Genomic DNA, 24,794 nt, shown 5'->3' on the forward strand with positions numbered 1-24,794 from the left:
TGATACACCGGCAAGGACAAATAATAACCGTTCAAAGAACGTCGAGGGGTGGATCACGTGACGAGAAGCACCAATCAGAGGAGGTGATTCGATAAACCGCTAGACAAGGCAACCAATCGTGTGTATTAGACTTTGTACTTCGTTCGAAACGCACGTGCAATACAGAAAAGCGGCTCGGTGTGCCTCAGAGTTAGTGTGCTGCCTTGTGAAAAGAGTCGGACGTCGTTTTTACGGTATAATTTCAACGAAGTGTGCGCGCGTGTTATTGTGAATAATAAGCACGTGCCTGTTTCTAGAGTCGTGTGAAAGCTTGATAAAAATTGTCAAAGAAAAATGACATTGGTCACACAAATAGAGACCACCACGGAAAATGGGAGTATGAAAATCCCTCTGCTCAATGGCAATGAGAAAGGAGCCAGTACTGGTTAGTATACTCATGATTTTAGAACCGGCGACCATCAATTTTCTTATTTCTCATGGTTAAGCAGGGTACGGCCGATCATGTTATATAATGATTCGATCAGGTTACCATGTTCTATCCGTTTTAATATGCGTTTTTAACGATGCCGCTTCAGTCAAAAGCCGGGCCTTCTGTGTTATGTAACGCGCGAATTGCGCGAATCTATGTATTGCAGGGTCATGTGAGCCACACATAACTTTTACGAGAGAAAAACTAGCAGAAGACACGACCTAAACTAGCAGACGAATCTTATTCCTTTTGTCGGCCCTATTATTACCAAGAGATAATGATTTCGTTTTTCTCATAATTAGTCGTAACCCTTGCCCCTCATTTTGCAAGCAATTATACATGAACGCATAAATGTATCGTTTGACATGCTTCTTCCTTCGAAGATGCACCTTTCAATCGATGTACAGTCTCCATTTAACCTTTCCTTACTTTCCGCATTTTCCGTTGGTGTTGAGATAGAAATACATTATTTGTATTAAGGATATTTGCTTGTAGCACGTGATTAGTTTCTCTCTGGATGATGAAACCATGTTACCTGCCCTGTTTAATTCATTTCAATACATCTCTCTTTATTTCAAAATTTTCACACTCGTAAAACGTCGTTCGCTAGCTTGTTATTATTATTTTCTATTATTATCCTGTTATGTCTGTAAATGTTAAATAACTACTAAACTGCTGAACAGATAAGTATTTTTGTGTACTGAAAGAATAGAATCTAAATAGAAATTTATTTATAAGTATTGTGACACTTATACTTAGCAATGTTCTAGTAATTTTTTGCTATTTTGTATAGTTTTGTATAGTTTATTGCGTTCTGAGTATTTTTACTTATTTGAATTTCCCTTAAATGCACAAATATACCTAATTTGATGATTATTGATCATCAGATTAAGATAATCTTTCATTTAGTGATATTCATATTTTCGTCATATATACATAGTTATTATTGGTTTGTACTAGGCAGAGGATATTTAGGAACAATGAGAATTATGTAAATTATATTGCACAATTGTCTCTCTTTTCTCGTTAATGGTAGTTCAGTTTAAATGACCTTATGGTACATGTTTAAGCTCATTTTTAAACTCTAATGGTCAATGAAAAGTGAATATGTTTATTTTGAGAAAGAGCTATAAATTTTCTAGAGACGTATTATTCATCACTGTCGATTGACGCTAGACCCTTTCTGTTAATTTGCTCTTGTTTTAGAACTCATTTCGTGAAAAAAAGAACCGAAGGAAAACACGTGCATGTTAATGACCTCTCGCACATAGGCGTAGAAACGAGGAAATTTTAAATTATGAAAAATGTGTCTGAAATGTTCAAATACTATTTAACGAAATACCTTTATTGTGAAATTTATTCTATTTTAATTTTTTTGGTAGATGCATTGCAAAATATATTTAATATAACTATATGTCAATTTAACTATAATATTTTGTACTTGATGATTTCTTCTGTAATTAAAATACGTTTTCTCTATTTTTTTGAATGAGATGAAAGGAATAATAAAAGTAAAAAGGGCTAAATTTAAACGATGCTAGGACAGTGATAGTTTTATAAAGGGTCACGTGTTTTGAAAGAACAATAGTGAATTACGAAGAATTATCGATAGCAGGGGTTATCGGTATTCCTTCTGACGTTGTTTCCCTTACGTCTTTGGTTTCTGATACACTAAAATGATATTTTAACAAATATCTCGTACAATTTGGGAATTTCTTAAATTACATTTACAATATTACATTACAATAATCGTCTCTCACTATATATATATATATATATATATACACACGCACGTGGCATAAATAGTAGTCTTAAACATATAATTAGTGCTAAAGGTAGTCGCACAAAATATTGTGGCTTATTAATATAGTAAATAACCGACTTCAAATATTTTGGTGATCTTCACGAAGTGTATGCTTCCAATAAATATCTTGTAACCTTCATATCCATTTTCAAATTGGTTTCAAAGTTTACCGATATAATATCGATAGTCTTGCCTGTTTACAGTGTTAACGAAATTTTAGTTCCATATAATGCACATAATATATTCATTAAAAATTTCTGTATGTGTATATTTTTGACTATATATATATATATGCACATTTAACAATTACATGAACATGAACAGGTTATCGATTACTTGTATTTTCTTAAACATGTCGTAAAATGGTTATGTAAGAATTTTTACATCTTATGAAAAATTCTGTTATTGAAATATCTTTTGACAAAGCCTTTTTTATCGTTTATGTACGAAAAATATAGAATTATTGATTATGTTACGGGATTGTTTGTTAAGTTTGGTAAAATGATTCATTGTTTCCGTTATCTATGGTATTTCTTATGTCGAAGCTAGTTGTTTTGAATATGTATTAAAGTTTAAGATTTGTAGAGATTCTTATCAACCTATTTATGTATAATCGCTTCGTAAATGGTTTCGAAACTTGTCAAGTTTTTCTGATTGTAATAACGAAACGAAAAATATTATATCTTCTGGTATGTGTAAGTCAATGGTTAGTACTTATCGAGTTCGATGTTTACATATCGATTCAAATGGCTGCGATTGTAACTCGTCTATTGTCAACAGATCGCTATTCTGCTTTGATCGATCTTATTTCCAATTGATTTTCGAATCTTCTTATTCATTAATGATATTATCAATCTTTTTCTTTATTAATGAATATAAAGACAGTTCCATGATATTATATTCATCTTTTTATCGTTAAAAACTATTAAATTAAGATGTATGAATATGTTTTCTGCTTCTATCATTTCGTTTTTATATAATAAGTTAAATGTATGTAATAACTTTATATGATAGGTTAAATTATTTTTTGCCATCAAATAATATGAATTCTTTTACTTTCACAACTTTTTATTATTGCTTGATTTTTCTTAGTTTTTAAAAGATAGAATTTTAGAAGAATCTCTTAAGCAAGATAAGAGATACAAGATCGTTTTGAGAAAGCCTTATCTTTTTCACGTTTTCATTTTTTTATCTCCGAATCTTTCTCACGGCTAAATTTTTTATCTTCTTTCTTAGTAATAGAGAAATCCAAAAAAGGAGGATCGTTTTCGTACAAACCAGTAAGATGTATGATAAGAATGCGATAAAGCAATCGGTGTCTAAGATAAATTGCTGTAACTTGATAGTACATGAATACATATATTCATAAGACGATGCAATCGAACGATTTAATTTTCACGATAAGAAATGTGTTAGAATAAATCTGATAAAAATATGGTGTTGTACATATCGTTATAACTATAAAACAGTTCATTTATTAAATATTGCTATAGAACAAGATTCGTACAATTCCTCATAGAAATTTCATGTTAACCTTGTTGCAAAAATAAATGTTATCATGTGTATAATTTCCATATAGCATTGAAATTATTTGCTTGCAAAATTATCGATAAAGATAGTTTAACACGTTGATTGCTACGAGAATTTATATATTCTTTATAATATATAATTTTATTATATATAGATATGTTTATTATTTATAAACTATACCACAACACTTAATTTTTCCAAAATATTATATTCTATTTGCACATTTTTTCTGATGTTATCTAAATCAAAATAAATAAAAAATGTAAATAAATTTTTTATTCAGCGAAATTTATCTTATTTTAATCATTCTAAAAAATTTACTTACATGGTATCGTATGTCACCAATGACCTTCGTGCCGCTCAACGTGTCAGAGGAAATCATTATATGCATAAAGAAATACTGCAGCTACATATTCCGAAGATTGTTCGCTTTTGATTTTCTTTCGATCTTGACAATCATAGATGAACGCCCTCTAAGATTAATAAGATTTTGATTGAAGATAACTCGATGAAAAATCGATAACTGCTTCAAATAGACCAGCATGAATGGATATAAGTACTTGAAAACAAACATAATTTTAGCCTTATACATATCATTTTTATTAAATCTTTTTGATTCAGTTATTACGTTACATAATTTCTAAATTCGTAATAAATATTCAACGTTTATTTATTTTAAAATACCCGAGTACTGAAATATTTATTTAAAATTGTAATGTTTATAATATTTTTATTTTTGTTCCTCTTTTTAACAAAATTTGTATGTACGAAAGTGGAATTTAAAAAGATATTTATAATCATTTATTGCATCAACACATATATATTTTAAATTCAATTTCCATCTTTTGGACTGTAATTTCAACGAAAGAAAAACGTTTGGTTTCATATTAAAACAATAATTTGAGAAAAGGCGATATATTAGAAATAGTAGCTATATAATATATAGAAATCATTATTAGATAAATAATATCTGCTTAAGAGATTAAGTACATAAAAAAATTTTCCGCGTAGAGTAATGCACAGCCAATCCATACAGAAAAAACTATAATCTAATCAAACATTAAAATAGAATTTCAATTCAACTTTATCCATTTATCACACACAATACCTATTATGCACAAACAAATAAATACTTATTTCAATTCTGTTTGTTTTTTCTTTTCCTTCTCCATTCATTTATCTAGTAATGTTTATACTATCAATATACTGATCTTATTTAAAAAAAATTATTACTAACATTTAATATCTATGTATATTATTACAATATATTGTAACATATACATATACAGGGTGGTTGGTAACTGGCGGTACTGGCGCGAAAAAAGAAGTCGAAAATATAGAATAAAAATTAAAAAAAAATTTTTTTTTAATTTTTCCATCGAGGCAACGATCTACAGTGAGATCCGTTATAACGAGACGTGGTAAATTTTTATTCTATATTTTCGACTTCTTTTTTCGCCTAGAATCACCCCCTTTCCGCTTGTACCACCAATTACCAACCACCCTGTATAAATATGTAATATATTGTTTATTTTTGTAATTATTCTGATCTGTAATCATCAGTAGATAGTGGATTTTTATGCAATTTTATAATAATAATAATAATTTATTTTTCAGCTCTTCGATTATGAAAAAAGTCTTGGTTTACGATTGTTATTTTTATTTGTCTTGCACTTTTAATCGTAAAACTTTTATGCAATTTTATATTTTTATGAATATAATTAGCGATTTGTCTCATGTATTTAATTTTATGACAAGTTTCCTACTTTAGATGTTTTTTACATTTATGTATATTTTTTTCATTCATGAAGCTCTAAGAAATGTCCTTATAAAGAGTCATATATATCATTTTACATTATCTTTCACATAAAATTCTTATATTGTAACTTTACTAGGTATATGAAATATATGTCAAGGTATATGAAATTTTAAACATTAATTGTAGAAAATATAGAGGAAAATTACATCTTTTCAAAGAACGATGTGCATGAGTACACATTTCAATGCGTGTATTCTCTGTATTTTTGAGTCTTCAAACTTCTCATACATGCATATAAATCCGTATTCTAATCATCATCAAATTCTATCATTCTAGAAAGACATCAAAGTTCAATATTTTATCAATTAAAATTTGATTCTGCATACTCCCTTAACTTATTCATGCACACGTTCAATTGTTACCGAATTATATGCAGATCATTACAGAGCGAAGGCCAGTAAAGATCAAGGTTTCAACGATCCAAATTATTTGAAACATGTTAGAGTATTTTAGACGTGCCATCATCATAGGGTTACAGTAGTCACTGATAAACAAGCCACACTCTCTGTAAATTGTAATTAATATTATAACTGCCTAACATCGGCGTATGCCAGAAATGGATGTATATTGCAAACATAGTATCGATAAAATTAGTACGGCATTTGAGTGCAGACTATTTACATTGCCGTTTATTTATAAGTACATTGGTGAATGCAAGTGGCAGCCCCACGGATATCCACCGTCGTATCTAGTCGAAAATGTGCCTTGTTTCCATGGAAATAACGCGTGGACTCGGTTATTCGTATCGTTGTCACTGTTGTCTACATTGAAACATAGATCGTTAATATCCATTTTAAAAGAAAAGAAAATATTACGTTTCATCTAACATATTATCAAAATTAATAAGGTAAAACGTTTGTTATTATTTTTACTTGTTTTATTATTTTTTTGGTTCTTGAGAATTATTCGGTGAAGCCACTATGAAATTGATAATATAATATTTGAAATAAATTATTTTATTGTCATATTGTTAGTTATTATTTTGCTTGTTTTATAATTTCACTGATTCTTGAAAATCGTTCGATAAAATAATTGCATAAATAATCATAATTCTGTAAAATAACAAAATAATATTCTGAACAATATTCTGTAAAATAACAAGTCTGATATAATTCTATAGATATTTCTTTAGTAAAGTAGTACTTAGCAAATACTGTAAATTTACGATAAAATCGCAAATTAACTTTCGGGGATAATATATATAAGTAAAAAAGATGCAAACGTTCCCATATTTAATCAACTATCAATCAGTAAGATACTCATAGCTCTGGTATGTGTTACATAAGCTAAAAGCAAAATTGTTGCTATTTTATTTATTGTTGATATTTGATTTATATTTAATGTTTAATATATCCTCGATTAGTAAAAATTGTTCATTTGCTTCATTTGATATACTTTTTTTATAAACTCCAATGTTTGAATAAAAATTTATTAATTCGTGGATTGTATGTTTAGATCTAAAGGAAGTTGTAGAGGAAACTGGAAATGTGAGCACGACTGCGAAGAATGTCGTTGAAAAGGGCGAAGTCGAAGCTACGAAAGAGAAAGGAAACGAAAAAGAGAAGGAGAAAGAAGAAGACAAGAATAAGAAGAATGACAAAAGCGAGAAAGAAGATAGTGATAAGGATGCTGGAAGCGAGCAAGAAATACTTCTCATTCAGGATATGGGATTCACTGTTAAGATCATCTGTCCAAATGCTGAGCCCTTTGATATCCAAGTTTCCAGTATGGAGTTGGTTCAGGTAACTAATCATCCATTCAAGAATTTCTTTTCCTATGACAACAATTAATAAAAAACAAGTTAATAAAGAAGATTAGATAATAAATTTTATTATCTTTTAGGAAATCCATCAATTACTTATGGATCGCGAGGACACCTGCCATCGCACATGTTTTTCCCTTCAATTCGATGGTAACACACTGGATAACTTTGCTGAGCTGAAGAATATTGAAGGCCTAAAAGAAGGTTCCATTATTAAAGTTGTGGAAGAACCGTATACAATGCGAGAAGCTCGTATACATGTCAGGCACGTGCGAGATTTATTAAAATCTGTGGATCCTGCGGATGCTTACAATGGCGTCGAATGTAGTAGTTTATCGTTTTTAAATGTGGTTACTAATGGCGACATCCTTGAGAAGAAAAAGAGCAGAGCAGATTCGGTTGATTGTACTCCACCTGATTATATTATACCTGGCTGTAAAGACAGGCCATTACTACCTCTACAACCTCAAGCCAAAGAACAAAAATGCCCTCCTTGTTTAAAAGTAACTGATATAACATATCTATAAATAAATTATTTACTTCGTCTAATTTATTATTAATATAAATATTTAATTTATTAATTTATTTATTGTAGGTATTAACAACATCTGGGTGGAATCCACCACCCGGTCACAGAAAGCTTCACGGTGATTTATTATATCTACATGTGGTAACGTTAGAAGACAAGCAATATTATTTGACTGCATGTGTCAGAGGTTTCTTCCTCAATCAATCGACAAAGGAAGTATTTAATCCGAAACCAGCGACTCCGAGTCATTTGTGTCATAGTTTAATTGAACTACTGAACCAGCTCAGTCCGGCTTTTAAACGTGGTTTCACTGCTATGCAAAGACGAAGAACGCAGAGACATCCATTTGAACGAGTAGCCGCACCTTATCAACTTTATGCCTGGTGTGCGCCTCAAATTGAACATACAATCGATGCAATACGCGCTGAAGATAGTATGTTTCGTTTTATACAAATTAATAAAACTCTTTCATATTAAGTGCTGTATTAGTCATACATACGTATAACGTGCAATACTTGAATTAGATTTTTTCATTACGAGATATATGTTTTACTATTATTACTTCTACTGACTTTAAATTAATTGGCTAGTTAAGGTGTTAATTGTGTTACATCACGAGTACACACGATTCTATGTTTAATCATTCATCTTATTTATTTGCATACAGCTTTCTCTTCTAAGTTGGGCTACGAAGAACATATTCCCGGTCAAACTCGAGATTGGAACGAGGAGTTGCAAACAACGAGAGAGTTACCTCGTAAGAACTTGCCTGAAAGACTACTTAGAGAACGTGCTGTCTTTAAAGTATGTCAAAACTTGACATATTAATTGCATTTCGATACGTTGTTCCAGTAATACGAATTGAGTTTCATGAATGACGTGTTTAGGTTCACAGTGATTTTGTCACTGCTGCTACTCGAGGTGCAGTAGCCGTGATAGACGGTAACGTAATGGCAATAAACCCTGGTGAGGAGGCAAAGATGCAAATGTTTATTTGGAACAATATTTTCTTCTCTCTTGGATTCGATGTCAGGGATCATTACAAAGAGCTTGGCGGCGATGCAGCTGCTTTCGTCGCGCCTAAAAACGATTTACAAGGTCTTAGAGTATATGCTGCTATTGATCTACCCGGCCCTTATACGCTTGGTACCGTTGTAATCGATTACAGGTTTGTAGGAAATTAGACACACGCATTCCTTTCATCACATTATTTGTACGACGTGGATATTTTGTAGCGGATCATTTGTACATACTTGTTCAGTATTCTATCGCAACTTACATCTCGATCGAAAGGATGTTAAGTTTTCGTGGTAATCACTCGTATTCCTCTGCATAGAGGATATCGTGTCACCGCTCAGTCAATCATCCCTGGAATCTTGGAACGCGAGCAGGAGCAATCTGTTGTTTATGGTTCTATAGATTTTGGGAAAACGGTTATCTCGCATCCAAAGTATCTTGAATTGGTTAGTTTACAATAATGCTTTTTTGTAATTTCTGAAGAGTATTTATCTAGAACTTTATATCACATGTGTATTATGTTTTATAGTTGAACAAAACTGGTCAACTATTAAAAATTCTTCCTCATAAAGTTATCAATGATGTTGGGGAGGAGGTTGAACTTTGCAGCAGTGTAGAATGCAAAGGTATAATCGGAAATGACTCTCGACATTATGTGTTGGATTTATTACGAACTTTCCCTCCTGATGTCAATTTTCTTAAATGTAAGTTTATATAACTAACAAAAAGTTCAGAATTAATTACTGCTATTATTATTGTTAAACTTTTACTCTGATTTTTGTAGTGGAAGGTGTTGAACTGAGTAAAGAAGCTAGAGCTTTAGGTTTTCCAATTGAGCACAAGCATAAATTAGCCTGTCTTCGTCAGGAATTGATTGACTCCTTTGTTGAAGCTAGATACGTGCAATTTATTAAACACGTCGCTTTTCATCTACAACAACTTACATCTGTAAGAAAAGTACAGAAGGAAAATGAAACCACTATTAAAGTAAACAAAATTTTTCAAACTTTATAGTAAATATTAGTTTCAAACATTGTTATTATTTGGCATTGTATTAATTTTAGGAAGATAAAAAGGAAGAATTGAATGTCGTTGCAGTGGATAGTAACAAAGAAGATTCTTCTCATACTCTAATAGAAACGGATGAAGCCAAAAAGATCGTGGAAAGTATAACTGACTCTATCACTGGTGGAGAGAAGCAAGAGTGTATGTAACTTAATTATTCTTTTTTATTTATAATGTTTTACTTCAATTCTTCATTTAAATCTTTTTTTTTAAGTGGAAGAAAGTACAAAAGAAGTAGTTCGCAGTGCAGCAGCAGCAGTTGGTAGCCTACGGGAAGCCGAATTTGATGTCAGGTTTAACCCAGACGTATTTTCTCCGGGTGTTAAACATCCAGATCCAGATGGGCCTGCTTTAAAAAAACAAAGACAATTGGTGCAAGATGCGGCCGACTTTTTACTTACCGTACAAATACCCACTTTTGTATGTTTTGATATAGAATACTTTTATATTTAATACATCGATACAATTTTGTATACAAAAAATATATATTTAGTTCAATTTTTTTATTACAGATACGAGAATGCTTAGATCATACAGCTGCTGCAATGGATGGCAGCATATTGGTAGAAGCTTTACATGGTAAAGGCATCAACGTACGATACCTTGGTAAATTAGCAGACATGTTATCTACTGTTCCACAACTGCAATATCTGAAACGTATTGCTGTTTCGGAACTTATTTTACGCTCGGCGAAACACATTTTTACATTTTATATGCAGGTATATTTATTAAAATTGAAATTAAAGTGGTTATTTTAAATTTTATAAACGTAAGAACCTAATACTTTTTTTAGGGTACAGAATTAATGAGTCTTTCTGCAGCTATTAGTCATTTCTTAAATTGCTTATTCTCTTCTGCACAAATCATTCATCCACAACAAAATCTAGAAGAGGTATGGCAACATTTATTTATCAATTAAATAATATCAATAGTCGAAATAATTTTCTACATAAAAGTTTATATAATTTTCGGTTTCAGCTTCAAAGTAAAACTGCCAAACGACGCAATAAAAGAAAAGGTAGAAATAACGGTCCACAACAGTCTGAAGTGGAATGGGCTTCCTTAACGCCTAAATCTCTTTGGCAACAAATTAAAGCAGATTTGAAGAGTTATTATGATTGGGAAGCACCATGTCCGGAATCGTTGGATGCCACGATAGAACATTTTCACCTTCAGAAAATTTCATTGCTTCGTAATTTCTGTATAAAGACTGGTATTCAAATTTTGTTACGTGAATATAACTTCGAGAATAAGAACAGAGCCACGTTCTTCGAAGAAGATATACTTAATATATTCCCTGTTGTGAAGCATATCAATCCTAGAGTAAGTAATGCATTTAGGATACAAAAAATAAGTCATATAGAAATTTTCATAATAAGTTATTAGAAATTATTCTATTACTTCATTTAGGCTAGTGATGCATATAATTTCTATACAACTGGACAAAGCAAAATTCAACAAGGTTATTTGAAAGATGGATATGAACTGATTAGCGAGGCACTCAATTTATTGAATAATGTATATGGTGCAATGCATCCCGAAATTGCACAGTGTCTTAGAATGCTTGCGCGATTGAATTACATAATGGGTGAGCATGGAGAAGCTCTTGCCACTCAACAAAAGGCAGTCCTTATGTCAGAAAGAGTCAACGGTATAGATCATCCATATACTATTATTGAATATGTAGGTATAAAGTAAACGCACTTAATTAATGATTAAATATATGTAATAATTGTAATTATTCTAATATTATTTTTCTATTTGTCAACAGATCCGTCTAGCCCTATATTCTTTTGCCAATGGCCAAGTCTCTGTGTCACTTAGGTTATTATATAGAGCACGTTATTTAGCCTTACTAGTTTGTGGCGAAGACCACCCAGAAGTAGCACTTCTTGACGTGAGTATCTATGCGAATACTAAAAATTCTAAAGCTTTAATACCTTTAACCTTGACCAACGTTAATTGTTTGTTTAGAGCAATATTTCATTGATTCTTCATGCTGTCGGAGAATATGAATTGTCGCTCCGATTTTTGGAGCATGCTTTGGCTCTAAACCTTCGATATCACGGGCCACGATCTTTGAAAGTTGCTGTTTCTTATCATCTTGTCGCAAGAACTCAATCTTGTATGGGTGATTTTCGAGCGGCTTTAAATAACGAGAAGGAAACCTACGCTATTTATAAGCAACAGTTAGGCGAGGATCATGAAAAAACCAAAGAGAGTAGCGACTGTTTGAGACATTTAACGCAACAGGCCGTAGTTCTACAGAAAAAGATGAACGAAATTTATACCGGGAAATCCGGTGTAAGCCTACCACCGATTCAGGTGCAACCGCCCAGTATGGGATCCGTACTTGATATGTTGAATGTAATCAATGGTATTCTATTTGTTCAAATCAGCCAACAGGATATTGAGAATTTTAAAGCGGAAATAGAGAAACGACAGAAAGAACAAACACCTGACAGGGAGATAAAGGCGCTTCAAAATGGAAACAAGAAAAACGAGAAGGAGAATAAGAAAGAAGAAAAAGACAATAATAAGAAAGAGGAGAAAGAGAATAAAAAGAACGAAAAAGAAAGCAAAAAAGAAGATAAAGAGAATAAAAAGGACGAGAAAGAGAATAAGAAAATAGAAAAGAAAGCGGAAGCACAGAAAGAACTGAACAAGTTGGAGGAAAACAAAACAGTGTTAGAGCCAATAGTAGCAGAGAGCTGAGCTCGCTTTAAACCGCTAATGATGATACTTAGTAGTTTTTTCTGAATCCTAGTCTTTCCCTGCCCGCGTCCGATCTTTTTTTAAGAGTAACGCGAGTACGGCATGTATAACTGATTGGGATAAAATGAAAATGGGAAGTGTTTGCTCGAGATAAGGATCGTTATTTGATGTATCGTATATACGTTTATAAAGTGCTATCGGAATCGAACTTTTATAGTGTGGCGATCAACAGCATAGGTGAAACATTTTGAAAGAGTTAGATTTCCTAATGGCTCGCGATGCTCAACTACAATACGCCAGGCTACAGAATTTATTTGACTGACTTACAACTGCATATAATACATACACGAAAAAAATTGATTCTTCACGTATGTAAATAATTCTAAATGAAAAAATTTATTGCCTTAGCACTTGCTTATCCAAATCTATTCGTAATTTGATGTATGGATTTCACAAATTATTGGACAGATAAAAAGAGAGTATGATTTGATAAAAATATAAATAAATATCTGTGTCGCCTAATATTGTCGCGTTTTTCAAAAGGCTCAATTAATTTTATATCATAACGATAAAAGTTATGGATATTGCATACGTTACTCTTCTATCGATTGACGAAATAGTAAACTAATATTTGTTCCAGCGTATTGCACAATTGCTGCTGAAACTCGAAGGAAATGCATTGTACCAGTAAAATTAAAATGCTACGATAATTATTTGTAAAACAAATAATGGACTTTATTATCGTAGAATATAAGTCAATTGTTTTTTCCTACACTTTCGATAGGTTATTTTATTACTACATATTTGAAATCATTATTTTGTTCCATTTAGGCATTGCTGTCACTTTCCCACTTTAGTTGTCATCATTGAACTCAATACATAATGAAGTCATATAATTGTTCTTTTATCTTTAGATACTATTAATTTGAAGTGAATCTTGTTGAGTTCAATATAAATGCTATAGGTAAAACTGATATCACATGAAAATCAACGAGGAACGGTATCTGTATCGTATTCAACAAGACAAATTCGTTTAGTTTTGTTAATTGTTTTTATACTGTATGCATCACATGAAAAGCTTCCTTTCATCTTTTTATCATCGTTGTTTTATCGTTATTTTTATCATCTTACATGAGGATTTAAATCTGAAAATAATTTTGAATCTAAACAAATTTCCTGTTATATGGGAAGGAAAAATGTTTTTAAAAAATATGGTGGTGGCAGGAAAAGCATGGTATAATGACAAGTGTGCTGTTATATTTCATGATCATTAATAACAGTTATCAAAAAACGACTCATTAATCAACATATTATAGAAGTAGCGTCAATTTCCTAATTACAATTAGAAATACTGCAGTTAGTTCTAGAGTTATAAACACTGAGAATTATCTGTTACCGAGCATATATCTTTATCAAATAGCATTCGCTAAAACGAATGTTAGAAATATGCTATGTTAAAATTTTATCATATTACCATAAAAATTAAGTTGAGAAATAATACCTATAATTTGTTGACATTTGTTTTAAATGAAACAAAAAATTTTGTTTTGAGTTTGTTATGTTTATAATAGTAACGTCGATAATAATAGCGAAAGGCGAATAAATGAAAAATTTCTAATAGTTTCTGTTGAACGAGTTTGTATACTTTATAATATGAATTAATATGGAATTATACTGCACTTGTTAGCCAAAATGTACGATAAAGAATGCTAGTTAATAAGGATTATTCATTATGAATAAAGTTAAATACTTCATACATATGTTACCTGTTATATAATTTCATAAAATTTGCGTATGAAATAAATCATTTTGTATAGAACATAAATTGACATCTTAAACAGATTCCGTATCATTCTTGTGCAAGTTTTCGACTTGTTCCGAATTTATTTCGATTTTACTTGTTTCTAATCGTTTTCTCTTCCTTTTATTCGGTCTTTCATGCTGCTTCTGAAAATATTCTCTAACATCTAATTTGTTTATTAAATACTGTCGAAACGTTTCTAAAGCAACCTTGCCACCAATTCCTTTTTCAAAGATCATAGATATTTTTACTTCATCATTTTCAGGTTCTTCATGTTCTATCACTTCAGCAAAAAAGTTACATATTAACAAAGGTTCGTTCTTTCTCACGATATCTCCCGAGTTATTCTTTATTAATTTTTCTGTATCGTTTTCTGTAATATCATTTATTACAGATGTTTGTCCTGTGTCATGGTTCACAGATTGATTCATTAACCTTTGAGCTAATCTACGTTTTCTACGTGCATGCGACCATGTATCATTGTCCGCAATTAGTTGATACGACCAACCATTAAAGTTACCAATTGGCAAATTTAATTCTTTGATTTGTATCTATATAAAAATGAAAAATATGTCAAAAACTAAAATATTATAAATACAACATGATGGAAATATAAATATAATCTTACATGTAACTCTTCCATTGCTTCTTCCAAAAAATTAACAAGGTCGTCAAAAGAAGCAAATTTATGTCGCATTGGGAATTGTATCTCCATTGGACGTTGTTCTTTCAGTAATTTTGCAATATAATCTCCACTTTTTCGAATGACAGGTGCATTTGTCAAATTAATAACATCTTTAGGTAAAAATGACCAAGCCAATCCCCATCTGTTAAAAAATAACATTCATAAATAACAAAATAAAAAATTTAAAATAAAAAATGTTTGTAAAAATATATTCACCTTTTTGTGTGACCTTGACAAAACTCTGTCCATGTTGAGTTTTCTATGCCTTTTTTCTTTAGAAATTTTAATAAGAATAGTAAATTACTTCTTCTACCAAACATAGTGGTGTAAATTTTTGCCTTTTCTTTAATTTCCATACTTTCTTCAATCATTTGTATTATAAATGCTCTTTCACCACCTTGAACTGTAAGTTCAACTTCGTTTCCAGTTGGAGCATTTCTTGGTGGTAATTGCTTTATAATTTTCTCTGATGATCCTTCTATTTCAAAAAAGGGTGGATTACACATTGTAAAGTGATACACATTATCCTCTTTTATAATTTCTTTCAATATTGTTCTTTCATCCACTTTATATACTGCAAAAGAATATTCTAAAGTAAAAAATATAAACTTGTGTATATTTTATAAGATAAATAATGTGTCATTAATTTGCCTTTTATTATGTCTTCCAAATTATTATTTTTAACATGTTCAATAGCTGTCTGTATACTTGTTTTGTCAACTTCTGTAGCGATCATTTGATTTCCATACATTTTTGCAAATAATAGAGGATAAATACACACTGCCCCAGTACCTATAAAAAAATGATTATTATCACTGAAATTTTCTAATACTAAATTTTATTCTTGATTTCCAATATACCAATATCTATGCCAATTACTTCCTTCATTTCATTGAAAGAAGCATGTTTCATTAAATCTTCAATCCATAAAATGTAATTTAAGCGTAATGGCAGAGTTGGTACTAATTTATTTGGAGGTATTTTTACTTGCAAATTAAAATCATGTTTTAATAATACCTCTGTGAGTACTCGCAGAGTACCTTCTCTTTTAAAGTCAATCTTTATCTTGCCGGTTAAATTCTATAATATAATAATATAATTCATTAAATAGATAATATATATTATATTTATGTACGAGATGATATATATAATAATAGTAAACAATTGCTCAAATATGTAGCTTACAACAATTGCAATATCACGGAATTCTGGATACAGCAAAACAAGTTTTTTGAAGTCTGGTATTTTCTTATATATATTCCTTGGGTGCATAAACTTTCTTAACGACATTTCTAAACAATTCTTTTTTTTTTCTTTTCAGTAACGATGTCAATACGTGTTTTATGGTCTTAAATTGCATAAAATGTTGAGAAATGTTAAGTTGGTATGATCGCTGCTTGCTACAAGCTAAGTTGGCACGACTTCTAACGACGCTGTTTTGTCTTAGAAGTCGACCACGTTGTTCCATTGACTTGGAGATTCCTGTGTGGTAAGACGTGTTATAAGACTGAAATATATTGGAGAAAACGAATCTAAGTGAATCGTTATTTTATAAACCCAAAACCTTATTAAATAACATAAAATATGTGTATCCATAACAATCAGTAACAAATATTTTTATTTACAAATGTAAAACCATAAATGAGATACAGAATAGATCCGGCATCTTAAGAGACTTTGTATAACATATTCTGAAATACCGACCGTTCAATAAACTAGTAATGTAGTCACAGACGAGTTATAGAATAGACGTGACATGTAATCAGTTCATGTTACACATTTTAGGGTGACTGATCACCTTACCATTCTCGTATCACATGTGATGTTATCGATTCAGTATAGTACTGGTTTGAATTAAGGTTATAGTTTTTTATAAAACTAAAAAATAATAAAACAGAGCACCCTATAATTGCAAACGAAGCATACTTTGTATTTCTACAATACTTCAGAAAATATTACTTCATTACAGATTATAGAAAACAGTTCATATTCGGTCATAATCTCGCTAACAATTTAATAAGCTTCTTAATTATATAAAAGCATAATTCCGATCGCAAGTGGTTATCATCTGCATCGGAGGAATAAAAATTGCATTTCGTGAGGATACCTTTATTTAAATTCGAGTAAAATTCTACACAAGAGGCCGTTCATGAGCCACTCAACACTATACATAAATTCATTTAAGCTGTTAACAAGGATGTCGACATCTGACTCTATTTGGTTCGTGTAAAGAGACGTAAAAATTTCATACCCTCCTTGCGAAATACTTATCCCTATACGGAACTTATACTTAAATTTGTTTTGTAATATATTACACTAAAAATTTGTTAGCGTACATTTTTTAAATGTTTGCCTAAATAATTGTTTAAATAATTTTTTTTTATTTTTCTTAAGGTAATTCACTTGTTGTATTCGTAAAATAAAATTTATTTTTTCTACATAACGAGGCACGGAGTATACATTTTATATATTGGCACAAATTTGCTGTAGTTTGTAATATAAGGCTATCCTAAAATATTAATTTAATTGATTTATGATCTTAATTACTTGTATTATTTTATTTATTAAAAGAGGAACATTACATTCATTACACTTAATTGTCCATTGATGATAAAGAACTGAATTCGATTAATATTATCGACGTAAGGAAGATAAAGATTGCAAACTTCAAAAATTCCTTATATTTATCTGTTTTGAAACTGTTATATTGGGTTGGTATACCACCTAATAACAAAATCCGCAATCACTTAGTTGCCAACCCAATAGTTCATTGACCCAAACAAGATTCCCGGCATACAATATTTCAATTTTCTGCACAGCTTTGAATGAAAGAGAAGCCATTCCGCTTCAGCCAATCAGGAATCAACTGAGTAAAGTTTTGGCGCGGAGCATCACTGTACCGTCGAAAAGCGTGGTGTCAAGATGTGATGTTCTCTGAAGTGGGTAATTTCAACTACGTATGCTTCTGTTAGTATTCTATTATCTTTTATTAGCTATTTTCAGGCTTGTTTAATAATAATATGTAATACGTCCTTATTTAATATTTTATTAAGTATTGTTATATCGAAATTCTATAGTTTCTTAAACTTATTCTAAGTGTTAGTTTTAATAATAGAAGCTAATAGCTTGTATTATAAGCTTTCAAGACAGAATTTGAGTTTAATTATTGTTTCATTTTAATACAATTAGTTCAATTTTATACATTAATTCTAAATTTTTGATTACGTTTTATACAGGTCACTGGTTGAGTGCGAAGATGGCTTCGAAGGGATAAGAAACGTACAGACGTTGTCACAATTAAGGATGATTCGGTGCAGAGGATGTAATTTGATGACATTCGATGCAAAACATTTGATATCGTTTGATTTATTTTAACAAAGATGAGCGTACGTATACGTTTATATTGCTTTTTAACTGATTCACATATTGGTATCCAACCAATATGTAATATGATAAACAATTATATAGTTTGTTAACAAATGAACAACATAGATTTATTTAATTTTTATTATATTTACACAAGGAATTGAAGTTTGAAATAACTTTTATATTTTTGCTACATTTCGATCACGAATTCTCTATGCGTAGTTATTGCGTGTTCTTTTGGTTTAAACAAAAATCTTCATTATTGATCAATTTTCTATCTTTAAACTTCAGATAAATAATTTTCTTTAACTTCTAAACTTGGATTTATTTAAATAACATTAACTAAAACTAATTTAATAAAACAATTTTTAAATTTCTAATTAATTTTATAGTTTTATCATTTTAAAGGTTTTATCACAAATAAACAAAAGATTATTTAAATATTGATTAATAATCAACAATTATGAACAACATTTTCAATTAAAAGCGAGCGTATTATACATAACATATAACATGATGTTAGATAAAATTATAATCATACGAACTAAAATATTAGAATTTTATGATGTTTGAAATTCGCGGCAGAAATATTAAACAGATTCCCGCCTACGTTCGTGGTGTATCAAGACGGATACGCAACGTTTACCATTGCCAGATTGTAACATTTGAAACGTTGGCAGCAGTGTAAACGAACGAATCTATCGTGATGACAATTTTAAGTGGTGACAGCCGCGTATGTGTTCCTCAGCTTCAGAGTAGCATTATATACGTTTTTGCTGACACGAAACATAATTTTCTTAGTGCGTGATTTGTTTCATAAGAAGCATATGGAATATTAATCACACGTAAGGTATGTGCTTTACGATAATTTTAACGGATATCAGAAACAGATGGTCGTCGTCGATTTCGTTTCGCCTGACAGTTTGTTAATATGGACAAGTGCCACTCTGACAGTTTTCCTCTCTCGTAGTCGTATTGTTAGGCACCTGTTACCGATTCATCGTTATTTACATTTCTGTTATCTGATTCTCGCCACTTTATTATCGATTTACGTTTCGTCTGCGTGAAAAGCGGCACGATGTGAATAAACTGTATGTGGAGTAACGTTTAATGATGTCACGTTGGAAATATTTATTTCTTCTGGTTTGAAATGAGTTTCAAGTCAATGAGAGTACATTTCGTATTTTATATTTTCATTTTTCCTAAAATAAATTACTATAGAACTACGCTGAGATGATGTGGTTAATAATTGATTTAAAGATATAAGGACGCTTTTAAATAATAAATGAATGTTGGAGGTTGTTTTTTTAGACTATATTAGGATTGAAGTAACAAAATAATGCACAGTCGTTATTTTTTAATAAGATTGTAATTAAACATTGTTATACTGTGGATGTGCTAAATGTGCAAAATTATATAAAATTTATATGTTATGCATTTACATGTTATTTACATGTCATATAGAATTTATTAGATATTATTTATTATATATCCAGAGTAAAATATTTGAAGAATGAAATGAGTTTCTACTTATGTTCCATTTTGTTAATTGTGTTCACAGAACTATAAATTCACATAAATATCCATTAAATATTGTATAAGTTAACTCAGTTCTTAAAATTTCATGTGGTAGGTGAATTTATCCTTTAGACTTTAGATGAATATTTAATATAAAATACTAATAACCATTATTTCATTAACATAATTTCAATTTACATTTAAACTTGTTTGTTATCAAACAAGTATTAGATCACATATTTATATTTTTATACTTCTATGAATTTAATTAAGAAAATGTAACTTAAATAGATGTATGTTTTAACTATTAAATATTAGAATAAGTATTTCACATTGAATATTTCATACATTTTCATATATTATGTGCATTCTATATATTCTTGTATTTTCAAATTTCCAGTGAATGGACTAATTATAAATGATCTAATTGGAAGGAACTTTACATATTTGTAAACTTTATATATTCGACAGGAAATGGAATGAAGAACCTGATCGATAAATTGCTTCGTTGGAAAATAGGGCTATGTGTAAATACCTTTTGTAGTCACTTAATGGGAACTACTCAATAAACCTCTGCAATCATGTGGAAAGCAAAAATACGTGTGACTAGACTGCAGCTGTTCATGCATTTATGGCAATTTTAAATGTATAAAATTGGACAGAATGCACATATTGTACATGAATACCAAACTAAAGTATTCATTATAACATTTAGAGAATAAAACAAATCTTTGTTTAGGTTTTATTCCTTTAATTGTATTTATAAAAATTTGCATAAACATATGCAAATCATTGTAAGGTAAAATAATTTTCTTTTAATTGCCCAATCTAACGATAACAGAGTTCATTTAAAAAATTTTATCACAGACTGACGTCTACCAAATTTAAAGTGAATCTAAGTTTTTCAGATTGTTTCTGCCTTTATTTTGAGGAAACTTTTTTCATTAAGCTTCATCACATTTTATCCATACCAGTGCATTCTCATTGGAATTTGATTGCTGAAACCGTGCGAAAGAATTCTTTTTTTTTTCAAATCATCGCATTCCATGGTGTGCAACGAGTGTGCTTTCTTCCTCCCCCCGCGCGTTTCCCGGTCGCTTTGTTTGCACATGCATTTGGACGATTGCTTTCCACGTATACAACCGCGTATACGTTGTGTAACCGTAACGGTAAAGCGATCCGTCATTCATCGTTACGGAACAATTAGGAAAACATATTGTAAGGAGCATGAAGATCCGATGTAATGCATCGAGCGCAGATCGAACACTCCAGAATACGGTGGTTCATGAAAGTATTTGAAAACTTACGATAGAAAACTTATACAGGGTGATTCGTAATTCATAGTACAAATAGAGTCAGGAAGATTTCATGGCTCAAAATAAGACAAAATAAGAAGATCAAAAACAACGAGAATTGCGTCGGAGGCTTTGTTTTTGAGAAAATTAAGTTTGAGAATTTGTTTGGTACGCGTGTAGCGGGCTAGTTTTTGACTAACATATTCAAATTTTATTTTCTCCAAAACGAGACCTTAAACGATAGAATTTCTTATTCTTCATTTTCGACTTATTTTCACATTTTGAATAACTTCTTGTAAATTATCCATTCATGTCCAACTGAGAATTGGTAAAATTCACGTATACCGCACAAATTTTCAAAGTTGATTTTCTCAAAAACGAGACCTCCAACACAATATTGTTATTTTTTATTTTCGTCTTATTTTGAGCCATAGAATATCCCTGATCCCATTTGCATCATAAATTACCATAAATTTGGGCCATTCTGTATACTGTATGTATTATATAAAACATTAAAAAATTCAATTATCGCTGTAATGAGACACGACCGCCATGATTGTATTGGTAAAATTTGAAACCAGTCTGAAAATGTACATATATCTCACAAAAAAATGTCCATACAGCATGAATAGCGATCTTAAACATATAATAAGTGTTACAGATAGTTCACTGAATATCGAGGTTTGTTAACATAATGGATAAACTGTTTAAATAGTTTTGTAGTATTTGCGAAATATATGTATAAGTATACTAGTATTAAATATTTCATAATTTTTATATATTTTCAGATTAGTTCCAAATATTACCAATGGTGATAGTCCCGCCTGATTGCAATGCGAGTATTTTATTTAACACACATAATATACCGATACAAAATTTCTACGTGTGTTTAGATAGTTTTGTGAACCAGTGCAGCCAACGTAACGAATTTGTTTCGGTAAACAGAGACCGGTGAAAGGTTCGTTGCTTTTTTCCGCGTGTAATTGTTCCTTGCGCGAGCTGATACGCGCTTTTTCTACGATTTCATTTTGGATCCAGCTCGCTGAGATATTTTATCGCGTTTCTTTTTTCTCCTCAACCTTCTTAGGGCTAATTATTGCTTCGATGTCTCAAGAAATAATATCAGATATTAGTCTAGAATACGGCAAGAAATTTAACTGCAGTTACGCAATGAAAAATAAATTATAGTTACGTAATTACTTATATATATTTTTCAATGTATCAGGTGATATAACTTTTTCCATTAGAAAAATGTAGCAGCCTGTTATTAAGAAAAGAGTAATGAACATAATTTGTTGAAATTTTATTGGGAATTTTCAAATTATAAAAACAAAGGATTCTTTTTTTATAGCTACATAAACTTAAATGTTCACAAAGTTAGTAAATTCTCATTGGATTTTTCTATGAATGATGGAATTTACTGTTTAGTTTAGTTGAGTTTTTCATTGAAAATTTTACAAGTAAGGAAATAAAAGAATTTCTTATATATAGATTTACTTTTTATAATGCTGGTCATTGCTTTCTCATTGAATTTTCTCGCGAAGTTCTATTTAAAAGATACCAATTGTATAAATAAACGAGTTTACTATAGTTATACAGAAGACTAATTTATCGGTTCTACAATAAAACCAATCGATTTTGCCTCGTTACAAAGCAGAACCTGCTATACACGAAACGTATGTTTTTGTTATTAATTGGAACTCCAATTGTGGAACGAGAAAGTTAAGAGAACCTCTATATCTATAACTCCTTTCCTATAAACTTGAACAACATTCGCTATAATTTATATAAACCGTGACTGTAACTTATTTTTGTAAAATATATTTATCCTCCTCGGTATCGACGAAATAGTAATTAAAATGAAACAAATATTGTACGACATTTTTATTATATATTTATACATGGTATTTTTATTACTTCATTACAAGCGATAGATAACATGTAAAGGTTGCACAAATGCAATATTATTTAAAAATGTAAATAAACTAAGTTACTGTTAAATTAAGAAGAAATAGAATAATGTAGAGTAATAATAAACAAGCTATTAGTATAATAGATACATTACAAAAGTCCATTACACAAATAAATTCAACGAATGTGTAATTTAGTCAAAGTTACTGTGTTTATCGTCCGGAAGAATTTTCTATCTGATCTCGCTTGGTGAAGAGCGTTTCATTAAATTTGCGTATCAGAGGTCATTGACCAGTTATTTGATTTTTCGTCGAAATTTAAAATAGAATATCAATGAGAATGAATATTTCGGTCGATAAATGTTTTAAGAAAAGGACACTATCTTTCTTTCATTTTTCTCCAATTGAACGGGCATTATTTTCGATTCTGTATTATAATATAATATTGATAATATCGCTGATCTGTCCTCATTATTCAATACAAGTTTTTGAGGTCTTGCAGTATCGCAGAAAAAAATATTTGTTCAATCTGGACAATTTAATTTCTTATAATAAAGAACGATATACTTGTATCAATATTTCAATATTCTTATATTCTCTTAATACCTTATATATATTTTCCAATATTTCAATAATTCCACTAATCTTCGCGATTTAATATCCCTCTCGTATAACGATGCGATGTTTCTGGTTAATTTCTCCCATATGTCAGTCGCTCTTCAGTCTTCGTTGAAAAAAACCTACATATTTAAATTTTACTTTTTATCGTTCTATCCTCCGCTTTAATATGTTTGCTTCGCACATCTGGGACCCGAGGAATTGTAACATATTTATTTATCCACGAAGTATCGTCCTGAATTTTAAAACTGTTCCTCCATAAAAAATAGCAAATGTGACTTATCGTATTCTTGTCTTAGAGCCTTTATGGTACCATAATATCGTATAAAATATCGTAAGCATCTGAACGACGCCGTTTCGTGAAATACCTCGACCATAGCGTCGCACATCACGAAAATTGACATCGGACTATGGTTATAGTAGACGCGTATTTGGACGAACTAGCGTTCTGACGAATGAAACATCCGAAAACTGCAATGCCTAGCACTCATAAAAATCTATAAACATATTTGATCACATCGACGTATTGGATTCATCAGAACTCTAATTTGTCCTAATATGCATCTACCTTAACTGTTAACCAACCGAGTGTGATCTTCATAATTTATTCGAAGTCAGATTTTTCTCTACAAAACCACGGACGAAATTTACACCGTGTATAAGTTCATCGAAAAATCTAATTAATATAACAGTGATATAATATAAGAAACAAGAAGCCAACAATCTTCTTGCAATGTTTCATTAATTCGTAAATTTTTTACTCCGAGTTACAGATAAATAAATAAAATAAAAATAGAAGTAAATCCATGGCGAGAGGAATTTTGAACTGCAATACAAAAAAAGAAAAAAGACATGATAATATCGTGGCCTGCCGAAATCAACGGAATAAAT

The 24,794-nt window shown here is 30.5% G+C and overlaps 3 protein-coding genes and 1 long non-coding RNA gene across 6 annotated transcripts in view; 2 read left to right on the forward strand and 2 right to left on the reverse strand.

The window, feature by feature from the left end:
* The first annotated feature begins 144 nt into the window (after positions 1–144).
* On the forward strand, positions 145–13,868 carry LOC117239528 (clustered mitochondria protein homolog). Its single transcript, XM_033505165.1, is given in 17 exon segments — positions 145–424; positions 7,078–7,364; positions 7,465–7,887; positions 7,980–8,346; positions 8,581–8,717; positions 8,801–9,081; positions 9,250–9,376; positions 9,460–9,634; positions 9,715–9,917; positions 9,995–10,136; positions 10,210–10,415; positions 10,508–10,714; positions 10,789–10,896; positions 10,899–11,318; positions 11,406–11,678; positions 11,767–11,892; positions 11,970–13,868. Coding segments are annotated over 17 exon segments (4,314 nt in total). The 5' UTR covers positions 145–333; the 3' UTR covers positions 12,711–13,868.
* On the reverse strand, positions 3,966–6,522 carry LOC117239540. Its single transcript, XR_004494480.1, has 3 exons — positions 5,985–6,522; positions 4,129–4,276; positions 3,966–4,042 (listed from the first exon to the last, which is right to left on the reverse strand). It is a non-coding gene; the product is annotated as an uncharacterized LOC117239540 (long non-coding RNA).
* Positions 13,421–16,561, reverse strand: LOC117239531 (U6 small nuclear RNA (adenine-(43)-N(6))-methyltransferase). 2 transcript variants are annotated; one of them, XR_004494478.1, is made up of 7 exons: positions 16,382–16,561; positions 16,057–16,276; positions 15,848–15,988; positions 15,413–15,770; positions 15,140–15,338; positions 14,477–15,062; positions 13,421–13,855 (listed from the first exon to the last, which is right to left on the reverse strand). XR_004494478.1 is itself a non-coding variant. In XM_033505175.1 (6 exons), the coding sequence occupies exons 1-6, from the start codon at positions 16,484–16,486 to the stop codon at positions 14,544–14,546; spliced, it is 1,542 nt and encodes a 513-aa protein (XP_033361066.1). In that variant the 5' UTR covers positions 16,487–16,561; the 3' UTR covers positions 13,948–14,543. The 2 variants fall into 2 exon arrangements, 1 of the variants encoding a protein (XP_033361066.1); XM_033505175.1 differs by lacking the exon at positions 13,421–13,855 and having other exon boundaries at positions 13,948–15,062.
* A 1,923-nt stretch (positions 16,562–18,484) lies between these two features.
* The window catches only part of LOC117239529 (ecotropic viral integration site 5 ortholog), a 30,962-nt gene continuing 24,652 nt past the window's right edge, over positions 18,485–24,794 (forward strand). The window contains exon 1 of one of the 2 annotated variants that reach the window (XM_033505170.1): positions 18,485–18,582. The gene's annotated coding sequence lies outside the window, so the exon portion shown is untranslated. Of the gene's footprint in view, positions 18,583–19,172; positions 19,413–24,794 lie in introns of those variants that run through there. The other variant, XM_033505169.1, reaches the window with a different exon arrangement.

Source organism: Bombus vosnesenskii, unplaced genomic scaffold, assembly GCF_011952255.1.
Source record: "Bombus vosnesenskii isolate JDL3184/JDL3185 unplaced genomic scaffold, Bvos_JDL3184-5_v1.1 scf7180000014105, whole genome shotgun sequence".
In the NCBI taxonomy this organism is placed as follows: domain Eukaryota; kingdom Metazoa; phylum Arthropoda; class Insecta; order Hymenoptera; family Apidae; genus Bombus; species Bombus vosnesenskii.